General features: G+C 39.7%; 1 protein-coding gene across 2 annotated transcripts in view; it reads right to left on the reverse strand.

Annotated features, from left to right (window-relative positions):
• Positions 1-4258: 4258 nt before the first annotated feature.
• The window catches only part of N4BP2 (NEDD4 binding protein 2), a 35715-nt gene continuing 26249 nt past the window's right edge, over positions 4259-13724 (reverse strand). For both annotated transcript variants that reach the window (XM_058024226.1, XM_058024227.1), the window contains exons 16-19: positions 13504-13689; positions 11061-11229; positions 9132-9255; positions 4259-8365 (exon numbers count right to left, since the gene is read on the reverse strand). In XM_058024226.1, coding sequence (XP_057880209.1) covers positions 8320-8365; positions 9132-9255; positions 11061-11229; positions 13504-13689 — 525 coding nt within the window. In that variant the 3' untranslated portion in view covers positions 4259-8319. The remainder of the gene's footprint in view (positions 8366-9131; positions 9256-11060; positions 11230-13503; positions 13690-13724) is intronic.

Below are 13724 nucleotides of genomic sequence, written 5' to 3' on the forward strand. Positions count from 1 at the left end.
TCCATGCATTAACCCCATATACTTCTGAGGGAAGGCAGGCCGAGATTTCCCCACTTTCTGAGACCACAGCCTTCTGTTATCTCAACTACAGAACTATTCTTTATTACTTTCATGTTTCCCCACTGTGTAGAGGTTACTAATTAGTTATTTCTCTGGGATAGTTCTCTTGAGATCAGGTTGACAGCAACATGGGCTGTGACAAAACTAACATTTACATACTGAATGTTTTCTTGGAATACACAGAATCTGGTGTCCTAAATTCCTCCTGTGACGTCAGCGTGGAACTGGTGGGCAATATACGGGAAGATCACTTGAGTGACATGAAAACCTACATCCCCTTTCTTGAAAGTGAAGCGTGCTTAGGAACTGCACTGAGGGTTACTTAACTCCCCCGTCTCTCATTCTGAGAAAGCCTAGCATAAAAGCAGTCACATCATATAATCACAGAATGTTTAAGGGTTGGAATGGTCATCCAGTCCCAGCCTCCCAGGCCATGGACAGGGACACTTCCCATTAGACCAGCTTGCCCCAGGCCTTATCCAACCTGACTTTGAACAATGCCATTCTTGAGGTGTCCAACAGCCTCCCTGGCAACCTGTTCCAGTGTCTAATAACTAATTCAATCTTCTTCCCCCATATCAGGTACTATTTCCAAAATACTCATCTGCCCTATTGAAGGAACAAGATTCTTTCTGTGTTTGCCTAGCTGTGGTGGTTTTTTTTTTTTGTTTGTTTGTTGTTTTTTTTTTTTTTTTTTTTTTTTTTGTTGGCACTCTGGGAGGACATTTGCCACCTCATGGGGCTTAGAGCAGACCTCTCTGACTGGCAGAAGCTGCTGCTCCTGTCCCCCCTGCCTGATTTCCTTTCTGTTCTCAGATTTGCTCAGCTCTGATTTTGGTCTGCCTCAGAGGGTATGGTGTGTGCAATGCTCAGGAAGTAAATCTTGATACCAGTTGTATTTAACCCTACAAGCCTTTCTCTTGTTCTAGATGATTTTTATAAAAAAAATAATTATGTGCTGCTTATGTCCAGCATCAGAGATATAAACAACACACTAAATGTGTGCTTGCTTTAAAAGAGCCTAATTTTAAAATTCTTTTCTTAAATTTTCGAAGGGAGAACGTGCAGAACGTGCAAACCCACGTCTGTTTCTCTAAACTCTCTGACTCTTGCCATTTCTCTCTCCCGGGGGGACATTCACACTTCCTTCCCCCACCTGGATCTAATGTAAAACTAACGCCAGTGGCTTTGCTGTAAGCATGGAGGAGGCCCCGGCTGTTTCCTCTGTGAAACCACCGCTCACCCGGGGCTGTCCTGAGGCCCAGGCCCCAGAGCCGCCGAGGCGCTCCTGGCGCGGCTGCCCGGCCCAGCAAAGGCTGGCTCCTCCTTTGGCTCCGCCCGGGAGCCGCCGGGCTGCGCCGGTCACAGCAGGGAGGTGGCGGAGGGAGCCTCTTCCCTCAGCGGCCCCGCCGCCGCCGTCCCGGGGCTCCCCCTTCCCTGCTCCCGCAGCCCGGGCAGCGGCGGCTCCGGGTGGGTCCCGGCTCAGGGCCCGACACCCACGGAGAGAGCAGACACCCTGATCCCTGCTCCACAGTGCCTGCTCCAGCCCCAGCCCCGCACCCGCGGCCGGGCCATGCCCCGCTGGTGCTGCTGACTACATTCGGCTTGTCAGGAAAGAAAACAAACCAGGCCTCTTGCCCCGCTATGGGAGAGGCCACCGGGGCTCCCCTTGGGAAACAGCAGTATGAAGGCAGCAGCTGGTTTTGTTTTGAATGTGCTTTTCCCACTTGCTCCTGCTTCAAAAGAGACGGGGATAGTTACACTGCTCAGTCTCAGGCTCTCTGCCTCACCAGCTAGTTTCTCCTTTCTAGTCCATAGACATGGAGATGTTACCCCAGAAGAAGACTCTGAACAGAAGCCTGACATAGGTGCCCTGACCTGCTCCCAAAGGGAAGCCCCCCTGTCTGCCAGAGTGCATCATCCCTCCAAGGATCTTCTGCTGTCTACAGCATATTAAAGTAGCTACTTTACATGGCTACCCTGATAAATGCTCAAACCTGTCTATATGGCACTGCAAGACAGTAAAAGGAGACAATCTGGAAAGGCAAGAAGGGCACACAGGTGAAGAAGCCTACTTTTACTCTGATTTTGAGACCCAGAATCCAAGACAATACCTTGTGAGTTAGCTGACATGGAGCAAACACTGTTATAGAGAGCTCGCACACACCAGCTTCACAGGGCTGCCATTTCTTCATTTACAGACCAACCTGATGAAATCTATGGCTCTGGCAGAGGATTTCCACTGCTTGCTCTCCTGGCCAGGAGTAGCCACAGATGTCTATTAAGGAGAGTGCTGTTTCTCAAGATAATACAAAAATAACACTGATCCATGCAGTTGCTTACAAATTAGTGGCAACTAATGAGAAACCACTGCTAGCCCAGCCAGGCCCCACGATGCAAAGTCAAGCAACATCACGGGGGACCTTCCCTATCATGGTATTCAAGAAGACTGTGCCACCAGTAATATCCACAGTGGCACAGAACTTCACCAAACAGCACAATGCCTTTATGTTGGTTTCCAAACAGACTGATCTGTCCAAGCATCCAACCTGTAAAACTAACCCAGGGCAGCTGATGGAGAAACCCTGACACTACCATCTTCAAACCTGTGCGCAAAAATGAACTTGTCTTGCCCATCTCTAGCCCAGAGCAGCAAGTGTATTTTGAAAACCAACTCTACCCCACCCATCTATAAAGAAGAAAAAAATTCACCAAAATAATAGTCCAAATACAGTATCTCCCTCTGAGGAAGCAATGAACAGCACGTGATGTGTAATAACATCCTTTAGCACCTGTCATACAGAGAAACAACTCTGCTCTGGTAGGGGCACAGTAAGAAGTGCGGCCACCATCACTCTATGCCATTGGCAAGGGCACCACCTATTGTCAGGCTACCTGACACATTCCACCGGCAGACACATTTAATTATGTGTCAAACGTTTAATTATGTGACAAACGTTTGTCTCTAGCAATATTTTTATTTTACCACAGTACAGTTTTCAGTCCTAAAGTTCAAATCATTTTCCTAAGTAAGAACAGACTACAATACCCTATTACTCTTATTTAAATAGGGAGACAGACTCTCAGAAGGGCACAGGGTTTCTTTGGAAGAACAAGCTCCCATCTGGAAGCAGGGAGGTGCTCAAGACTATCCCAGCACACAGGAAGAAAAGGGCATGAACTGAAACAGAAACTGGTGAGTCAGGATGAAATGCAAGGTTAGGAGTTAAGTTGCTTCAAGACAGAAGGCAAGTCCAGGAGCAGTACCTCTACTTTAAAACATCAATTTGAGACTAATGCCCAAGCTGGACCTTCAGCCACACTGCCAGAGCAGGGAGTCCTGTAACTAAAGAGCACAGAACTAGTGAGACGTTTACCAATGCTGTGGTCTAAGAACCGTGACTCAGGATCAGCCACGTCACATTTAAACCAGCATCTGCCAAGCTTCCACACCTTCCCAAAACCTGTTTTCCCTGCTCTCTTGAACAGCTTATGAGTTGAGTTAGTGCTTTGCTGTGGAAATGCACAAGCCTGACTTGTCTCTGCAGTCAAGGCAATAAAGCCATAGGAATGATTCTGCAGGAGTCATCTGGGGTCACAGCAAATTTCCTCAAACTGAGCTAATAAAACAGGTTAGACTCCAGTCAGCACTTCGGTGTCATGCCACATTTCCAGGACAATACCTGCACCTGACCAGAACTGGGCAGGCATGGGAAAAGCCAGGCTTGCTAGCTCTGTATCTACCACAGTACAGTGCTGGGCTCTCTCAGGATCCACTCTCACTGCCTCTGATCCACAGGCTCCTGCTAAATGAGGCCTCTGCAGAACACTTCCCTCCCCCAAAGTCCCACTGCTGCAGTGGTCAGACCACTCCTCCCCTTGGTGTACACTGCTGCTGTCACTCTCCCATGAGTAAGCCAGCCTGGAATAGCATCTCTTCAGCTACTTCAGGTCAAAAAAAAATCTGAAACCATGACCCTCGTTCTCAGTAATTTGAGCATTCAGCTCGCACTCACAGCACTGAAATCCAGGCCACAAATCTGTTCCTTTTTATGCCTGCAGATGGTTACTTCATCTCCCTACAGATGGTATCCTGAAGCCAAGCAAGTGGCTTTCATGCAGAACTCCAAGACTACTATTTGAAAAAATTTGATACAAGCTGCAACATAGTTTTCCAAGGAAAGACAGAAGGCTATACTTGTGACAAAAATCCTTTATTAAACTATATTCTGTAAATTCCATTTCATATTAGAAATTTTAAATGCAAATTACAAAACTATTTCAGTAAAAAACAAAATTATAGTTAACAGCAAAAGTACAACTTTATACAAATAAAAAAAATCATTTTTTGTTTTAATTTAAAAATAGAAATTTGTATCTTCCAATGTACTGGTCCTAACAGCTTTTACAATTGGTAGCTGCAATACTAGGTGTTTTCACATGTGTATTCACATCTACTCATTTAATCCTCTGCAAAGTTTATTTAGCTGAAATAGCATGAATAGTTGGGCTTTGGTTGGGTTTTGAGCGGGGGTGTACCACATGATATTAAAAGCAAAAGCCAAAGTCATTAAGTATTGTCAAGGTATCCTGAAATATTTTTGCCATACTACTTTCACAATCAACTGAAATGGTTTTCAACAGTCACATTACTTCAGACAACTTTCTTCATTGCACCTCTGGCCTTTTTTTTTTTCACTTTAGGATCACTCATCAATGTTAGCACAAGTATTAATTTTGTATATTAAAAAATGGTAATTTTCCTAAATTAAAACTTGGCATAACTATTAAAATGTTTTGTAAAAGAAGACACAAAAAGTCACATATTAAAGGCTACCATTCATCACCATCACATGCTGTTGAAGAACAGAAAGTGCTACAGAAACAGTTGTACATTATTTCAGAGTGCTGGTGGCAATACTGCTATTTTAATTGTAAGATGATACAGAATTTACACGATACCTCTGGTTTCTCATGGATTCTCACTGCAAGAGACATCAGAATGGTTGGAACTTCTAAAATATAACCTACTTTGAAATACCATTTCGAAATAACTATATTTCAAAGAATTCATCCCAGAATACATTATAAAATCATTCAGAGAAATACAAGAACTTCAGTGTTGTTTTTCTGGAATATTGGCAAGTAGCTGAAGGCATGGAGATCCTTACTGATAAAACTCTACTTACTTTTACTCCGTGCACTCATCTTCAGACCTATTCTGTATCCAGCTCAGCACAGCTTTTAAGCAAGTGCTTGAGATCCCTCAGAGGATCATTACATTTTCTCTGAGTCAGAACTGCAATGCCTCATTTTGAGCAGCTGAAGCTGATAGAGGCAAGACTGGTTTTGCCAGTGTTATGATTTTAAGCCATCATCTCCATCAAAGTTCAGCTGGTAATCAAACAACACATGTAGGTGAATGACCAATTTACCCCAGGCAGGGCATTCAGAGAATGTTCATGAACCTCAACATGCACCCCAATGAAAGCCAGTGAAGAGAGGAAGAGAGAAGAGTATTCAAAACTGCTCTTGAGCTGTGTATTTCTCTGCTGATTTTGACAGACTGAAGAAAAATTCTCCTAGCACTGGGTAGAGCTGATTTTACCCTGAACATTTTTAATGTATTTATCCAAATAGGAATAAAGGATGAAAAAACAGTCTGAAAGGACACTGAAGCTCACCAGGAACAGTACCTTTCTTGAAAGTCTTAGCCCACTCCCAGAGACTGTTTATGCACTTTTAATTCTTTAATCTCTTTTGTCCCCTTAAGCTTGCACTTTTTGCGTGCAGTGGTAATTTTGAAAGAGGCTCAGGAAGTGGCAATTTCAAAAATATTCCTGAGCATGTTGGTCAGAGCATGTTCTGGGGAAGTGAGAGTCAACTGCAATCATTATCATCCACTTGCTAAGCCAGAAGAAGGCAAAAAGCTGTGTTTCTCATCTCCAGGGTAAAGTTGTCAACTAGATTATGATGAACAGATGGGCAAGACGAAAACTTTTTCTGCTTGTGTTTTGAACTAAAATCTAAGCTGTCTTTGTCCATGTCAGGAATGGTGTGAATATGCTGAGTGAATCAGGCTACCTCCCAAAACAACCAGAAGTGTTGGCACTTCCTTGTTTACAGGCACATCTCCCTAGGGCTTGGGCACCCAAGCAGCTCAACACACAGCAGCCACCCAGGCCAACCAACAGAGACTGTACTGCAAAGAGCTGTCCCAGAGAGCTGCAACTCCATTTGGTATAAACAGCAGCACTAAGGAAAACCTGTTCAGGAACAGAAGGAAGTCCCTTGGTCCAAAACAAAGATTCTGGCTCTGCTGAGATAATTCTAGCATTTGCAACTCTGTACAGCTGATAGTCTGAACTGTTGTCATGAGGCCAAGTGCCTAAACAGCATCTCAATCCATTTTAGGCACTGTCACAGAGGATGGAGTGTGGACTTCACACAGGACATCATGCAGTGGCAGAAAAAGCTCTGTTAGTGCTGTAAGGGGACCACAGATCTTTTGTATTTCACTCACTGATTCCCAGAGCAAGGCAGAGAGAAGGAAACAGAGAAAGGACATAATTCAGATGATCTAAGTACCCACAAAAAATATCAAACTTATTATGGCAGTCTATTATAGAAAGAATCTCTTTGATTAAGTATTACTCAAGCTATTCTTCCACTTGAAATCACCAGGAAAAGATAACTGTATCTCTTGAAGCACGACAAACTAATTTTTAAGTCTACCATGCATCATAGTCACTGTGTATATATTAAATACAGACATATTCAGGAAACATCATGTCTTTCAGCCTGTCAGCAACTTACACAGACACGTTTTCAAGTGAAACCTATTTCTGTGGACAGCTTTTCTCACAGAAGTTCTTTGTTTATTAGTCCTCATGTATGCAAATTGAAGAATTTGCACACACATATGGATTCATATACAAACTCTATGTGCATGTAGTTCCTTGATAAAATTTACTGCAAAGTGGTTAAAAATTTAAAAATTCCTCACATTAATCCTTAATCTATTAATATTATTCCTAATACACAACTCACACCTGTTCTGAAAAAGCCGTACAACAAAAATTCATATGCCCTTCAGGAGGCAAAGATAAATAAAAATAGTGATGTATTCTACAAGATATTTCTATTAAAAAAGTGTTCTGATTGTGTACTGGAAACACGTGCAAAAGTAGAGACGTTTATATTTCATTTCTGAAGGGTTTTGCTTGGGGTCTTTTTATGTTGTTTTGGTTTTTACACAGATATTTCTAGATGCTAATGCAATGCCATCAAAATCAGAGTAACTTTTGTACTCCCAGATTTTCCAGTTAGGCAATTACTTCTGCAATATTAGTATTCACTTTGATGTTAAAAATATATTTAAAATGTCTCATTATCATATTTTCTAAAAGGAAATCACCAAACAATACACAGAGAATGAAGACATCATTATTAGACACTTGTTAAGTAAAACAATACTGCATTTGCTGAATTTAAAAGCTACAAAGAAAGAAACAATTTTAATCCAGTAGGTGGATCTCCAAAAGAGACTGAATAACAGCATTGTGGTTTTCCTTTAAGAGATCACACTAAATCTGCCAAATTACCAAACACACAGCTGGCCTTATATGCAACCTCCTTCAGGATTTGGAGAAGTTTTGAGGGAAGTCAGGATAACAGAACTGGTGAACTCAACATAACCACTAAAAAGACACAAGATTTTTAAAGAAACCTGGAAATACTCAGCACTCAGATGTAACTGGATTTGAAATACCAGTAGTTGCTCAGTTTCTGCCTCTCCTTTGCTATTCTGAAGGGTTTAGCAAAAGTTCTGAATTACAAAATAACTTTGTATAAAATAATATGTTTTAGAAGTACAGAAGCCACAGCAATCAAGACGTGCAAGGGTCAAAAGGCAGATTAGGTATGCTAAGAAGATAGTTATATTAAAAATTGTATCTTAACTTCTGTTAAAAACATCATATATTTCTCAGCAAAATTCTTAAATCTGCATTTCTGAGACTTCAAATCCTTTTAAGTATCTTCCTTTTGCAGGTTCAAAAAAAGTTCTACTCCACAGAAAAAAATTATTGGAAACATACTGAAAAATCCACTTGCTGTAAATTGAGACCAGTTTAATAAAATATCCTCCTTTAAAACGGACTGAAAAATACCAGTGCAGCTGTTCAAAACATGGGGTTTCTTCTGTTACCCAGAAGTCATCTGACACCTCAGTTTCTATATTCCTCTTTCCACAACTCCTCAATTCAGCATGACTTTCAGGCAGCCTGGTTTTATTTCTGTGAACCTATGAAACAAGAAAAAAAGAAGCTTCAACATGTAAACTATATGCAATGCATCACCTTCAATTCTCATCAAACATATGGAAAGTGCTAAGGTCCTCAGTCAAGTATATGTGCATGTGAGAGTCAGGAAATCAGCATTATGTGATCAACAGATGTGACAGTGAAGAAGGATTTTTCAGTGTCTGGAGATATGAAGACCTTGAAAAGGCAGAAACTAAGATGAAGATCCGAGCAAAGAAAAAGCTGCTGAATATTCTTGGTTATTAATTCTGCTCTTCTATTCCTGTTCCCCTTTCATTTCCTCTTCTTTTGAAATGGATTTTCATCCTTCTATTTTGTAGAAGCCAAGAAAGAAATGGGAAGTCATTGCTGGTTTTGAGTCTCACCTTCCTACACTGCTCTATATAAAAATCAGCCAACACATTGGTGCGAGCCCAGACTTACTAAATTGCTATCCCTCATAAACTGAACACAAATGCAAGTATTGCAACAAATAAAAAGCAGGATTAACAATTTTTCACAGTAAAACTAGCAATCTTGAATGGAAATATGGAATTAAACTATCTCAGAGGAAAGGAATTCACATTTAACAGCTACTACACAACTGCATCAGATTTGTGAAACAATTGAGTTAATTTAATCTGAAACAGCAGACGTGCCCTAATCTGTGCAGTAGTTTAACAGCATTCTAAAACTAAACTTCAATTTTCAGTTATTTAAATGTGGTTCAAGAAAAAAAAATTATCAGTAACAAAAATCTAAACTCACCTGAAGTTGTGGCTTGTGAGGTATCGGATAGCTGCTGGTCTGATGCGAGCAACTCCTCCCTGACTATGGCTTCCTCTTCCCGTGATAACACTGAGATATGGTTTGCCACCACTCTGCTGGTACTCTGCAACAGCAGGAATTGCAACACTTCAAGTTCTCCTCAGCAGAGACTTGGCATGCAGTACAAGCCTTCCATGCATTCCTCTGGAAACTCTCACTACTCATTTGGTGCTTTGTTTTCCCATGATGATATGCATATTTTAGATACAAATAGCCATTTTCCCCCATTTTGAAAAAGTCAAACTTGAAATCTAGACTGCTTGCAAAATGCATAATGTAACAATCACAAAATCCCTCCAATTTCATAGAAGCTTTACTGTCATCTAATATTCAACTGGAATTTACATTCTGTGATATAAATTTAAATTACAAAATTAAAAGAGGTGAGTGTCATGCACTGAATTTTTAAGTGGTGCTCCTGTATTGCTTCATGTTTTATCTTAAATTAATGTGAATAAAGAAATAACATTTTATTGAATAAAGAAATTAAGAAGAAAGAAAATATAAATCCAGCTTTTGACACTTATGCCACATTATTTGGACTATCTTCTGCTATGTTGGAGCATGGAATTCAACAGATCAACACATTCCATGAGTTTTATTAGGGCCCTTAGCCATGATAACGAAAGAAATTGCTCTCTTCCCAGAGATAACAGCAACCTAAATTGATGAAGAGCTTGAAAAAGAGGAAAAAATATTAAACTGGATTCTCACAACTAGATTTGCCAGTTTGGAATTATCAGTTCACATTACGTGTTTTTTCAACTACTCTCCCCCACACAGTAACTTTATTTAGGTTTTATATTTATTTACTGTTAATTCTGGCAGCAAAAGAAAGTTCCCAGTATTGTTCCTTTTCCCATGTACATACAGTGAAATTAACTAATTTTTTTTTTCAGCTTTAGGTAAATAGACTGAACAGAGAGCCCCTACTATCAATTTCAGCATTGCTGATTTAAGTACAGTTCTGGAAATTTAGTTCTAAAAAGCACTAGGTTACAGTTTAAATTGCACAAATGTCATTACAGGAATTGACCAGATAATGGAATTTAATTATCTCTGGTGCATATTGAAAGACAAGGGTTATCTAAAGCCTCACTGAACACTTTTATTTATACTCTGAGGAGCAGCTCCTTCAAAAAATCCTGTTTATGTGGCAGTACCTTGTGTAAGAAATATTTGTTACAGAAGCATTCCCAGTGTGCTTAAATTTAGAGGGTAAACTGGTAATGCAGAAAACTGATCTTTTTACAGCATGGACACTCATGAAGTACTTGAACTCTCCACTATGAGAAAAAATGAGCTCTCAAGCAAAACTGCATAAAATGACATTTCTGGAAGCAGCAGCATTCTGATCTCAAGCATTGCTGCCAACAAACTGATAACAGAAGTTTCTGAAAGGTAGCTCAGATCTCACACTTTCATGTAGAAGTTGAAGACCATATCATCACTGTTGTTACAATTCCAACACAGTAATTTTTCTTTTAAGATTATAAAAGCAACATAGTTGTGACAAAGCAATGCAATGGGAAGACATATGGTTGCATCATCATCTCAGTAAAAAATGTCATGAAGGACAGACCAAGTATTCAATAATAGTAATAAAAAGGGATAAAACACAAGGAAGAAGATTTACCAAGAAGCAGGGGGAGGGGGGCAAGACAGGAACAACAAAAATCATTGTCATGTTAAAGAAAAACAATTCCACTGGGGTACTTTGAAAACAAGACAACACAAAGCCTAGTTGTTTTTAACATATATTATTATGTTATTAAAGCACATTCATTCCCTCTAATATTGCCATGCATCATGATTTCTTCTCATCATGAGAATAATTTTTAGGAGTAAGAATTATTACCTAAACCCTACCTTCCCTTTTCTCCTGGAGTACTCTGGACAATTGATTCACGGCTTCATCCACATGGAGACCATGCAAATCCAACACATTCATAGGCAGCAAGGAAGTATTTACTCTCTCAAAGATTTGCACAGCAGCAGCATGGTTAGCTTCTTTCATCTTCTGCTCATGAAGGTGACCCTTTATTCATAAGCACAGTGACTATTACACACCAAGAAATAATTTTAGCTCCACACTGCTCAGTGGTTTCAAAATGACAGCACTGGCAGGGTGCTTTTAGTTCAAGTTTGAACTAATAAAATTTATAATTCTAGCAGAACTTCTGCAAGATGCTCAGTGAGACCTACTCACAGGAAGATTTCATTAAATCTGTTTGTGAGAAACTACTCAAAACTGGCACAAAGAAGACATTATAACAAAAGCCTTAAAAGGAGGGAAAAAAAGGCAGAAAAGGCACAAAATCATAAGGTCTGTACGTAAGCTAACAAGTTACACTCCATAATGAGTTGCAAATTTATTTTCCTAACAATAGATTTTTTATTTCCTGCAAGTATTTTGCTAAAATTATGATGAAAGTATCAGAGAAACTGCCCAACAGATTAGGAAAAGCCTGCTGACTGTTGTATTTGAGGTTAATTCTTCCAAATGCATTCCCGAAATTTCAGACAAGCCAAGGGTAAATAATAACAATAATAATAGTAACAGTAACAACAACAACAACAATAATAATAATATCATCATCTATCATCTCTCCCAATACTTTTTGACATATTTTATGACTGACAAGGTCAGTAAGTCTCTTCTGGAATGAGGGCAAGGACCAGTACAGTTAGTCACCTTACTACAGAGTGAACAAGTACCAGCTCCTTCCCACGAACCTTGCAATGGTAGTATCTGAGAGATCAAAGCATCAAATTATGTCCTTGAAGATCTGTAGGCACAGTCTAAAAAGGAATGGAAGGAACTCCAGGTATTGGACTGATAAAGGCTCAAGAGAACAAAAGTGAAAATCTGTCTTACACTTTCTTAAAATGGATCACTCGAAGTGTGTTAGTGTCAGACCCAAGACAGCAGCTCTGTAACCCCACTTGCAAAGGATTCCCAAGACAAAGGCCACCGGGAATAAAGTATTTTTTATTAATAAAGGTAGACTAGTTTGCCTTTTTATTACCTAAAGGAAAGTATATAATAAATAAATTTCAATAGATTTACAATAGATTGTATTTGTTCTTATGGATAAGAACCAAAGTAAGTACCTGAAATTACACTTCTATTTAAAATCCTGAACATCTTTGTCTCAAAACTTCAAGAATATATGAAACAGGATAAAACACATAAAAACCATAAAAAGTTTATTATAAAAATTGATAATCTGTACTTCCTACATGCACAGTAACAATCTAAACATTTAGTTACACCACTTGCATGAAAGCTTTTTGAATAAGCAAATTCAATTGATTTATTATTACATTTTTGTTCTGTCATAATACAATTCCAAGTTTAGAATTAAATGCTTCTATACTGTGAATTCTTACTGAATTTTTATATACTATTAGATCGGGGAAAACTACAACCTTTGAAGATACTTGTAACACATTTTTTAAGCATGATGTCAAGGGACATGCTTAGTGCCTGTGAAGGCACTAAGAAGCCAATGTAGAGGAACTTTGATTACAAGAAGAGATTAGACTTAAAAGCAAGAGTAGGATCAACAGCACTGATCAGCAGTACTCAAACTGGTGCATTCTAAGAAATGTGCCTGAATTAAGACCAAAGAGCTAGTGCTCCAAGGTCAGAGCATGAAAGACTGATCAGCAGCAGATCTACAGTCCATAACCAGATGTATCATGAAAAGCATGACATACACACCTCATTTATCCCAACCCAAGACAGACTGTAGCCATAAAGATAGTCAGAATGAAGAAGCGAAGACAGCAGGCAGCAATCTTGCCCAAGATATATGGAGGATGAAGCAAACAAGATTCAGTGGCAAAAGATGACATCTTAACACCTGTCTGACTCCTATAAAGTACAGAAGATGTGTCTAAGAACAGTTCAGCACCAACATATACAGAGGATTCAAAAACATTATGTTTGTTGCAGTCCATGTCACACTCCAGTGAACCTAGCCAGATCACTTGGACACAAATCTTGGTGTTTACAAGGACATGATGGGATGTGAAAGAGATCTAAGACAAAGGAGCATGTGTGACTAAGCACTAGATATCACCTTTCATGAGGTCTCATACTAGATTTGGTTACATTAGCTTCCTGGGCCAGTATCATTACTAGTGGAAGCAAATTTACTTGTGATTGTCAATATAATACACAGGGAACAGGGAACAGTGACCAAATTCATCAACTCTAGCAGGCATGATGTTTTCCTTATCACTTCCAACTCAGGGTTTAAACACCTCCCTAAGTTCAGACAAAAAGCACAATATTTTTGTTTACCTGATGTGCATAAAATGCTGCCACAGGCTTCATACCCATGCGATAGGCCTCTCCAGCCTTTTTCAAACATTCCTGTCTCTTTTGCTGGTGACAAAAAGCTTCTGCTCTTAAATCATCATACTGTGGATACTCAAAGTCTTGAAACATTTCACATAAAGGATCATCCTCTTCCTTACTTTTTTTTGCCTGTAGGAATTCATATTGTTGAAGTTACAGGTGCA

This window comes from Melospiza georgiana, chromosome 5 (genome assembly GCF_028018845.1).
Source record: "Melospiza georgiana isolate bMelGeo1 chromosome 5, bMelGeo1.pri, whole genome shotgun sequence".
NCBI lineage: Eukaryota > Metazoa > Chordata > Aves > Passeriformes > Passerellidae > Melospiza > Melospiza georgiana.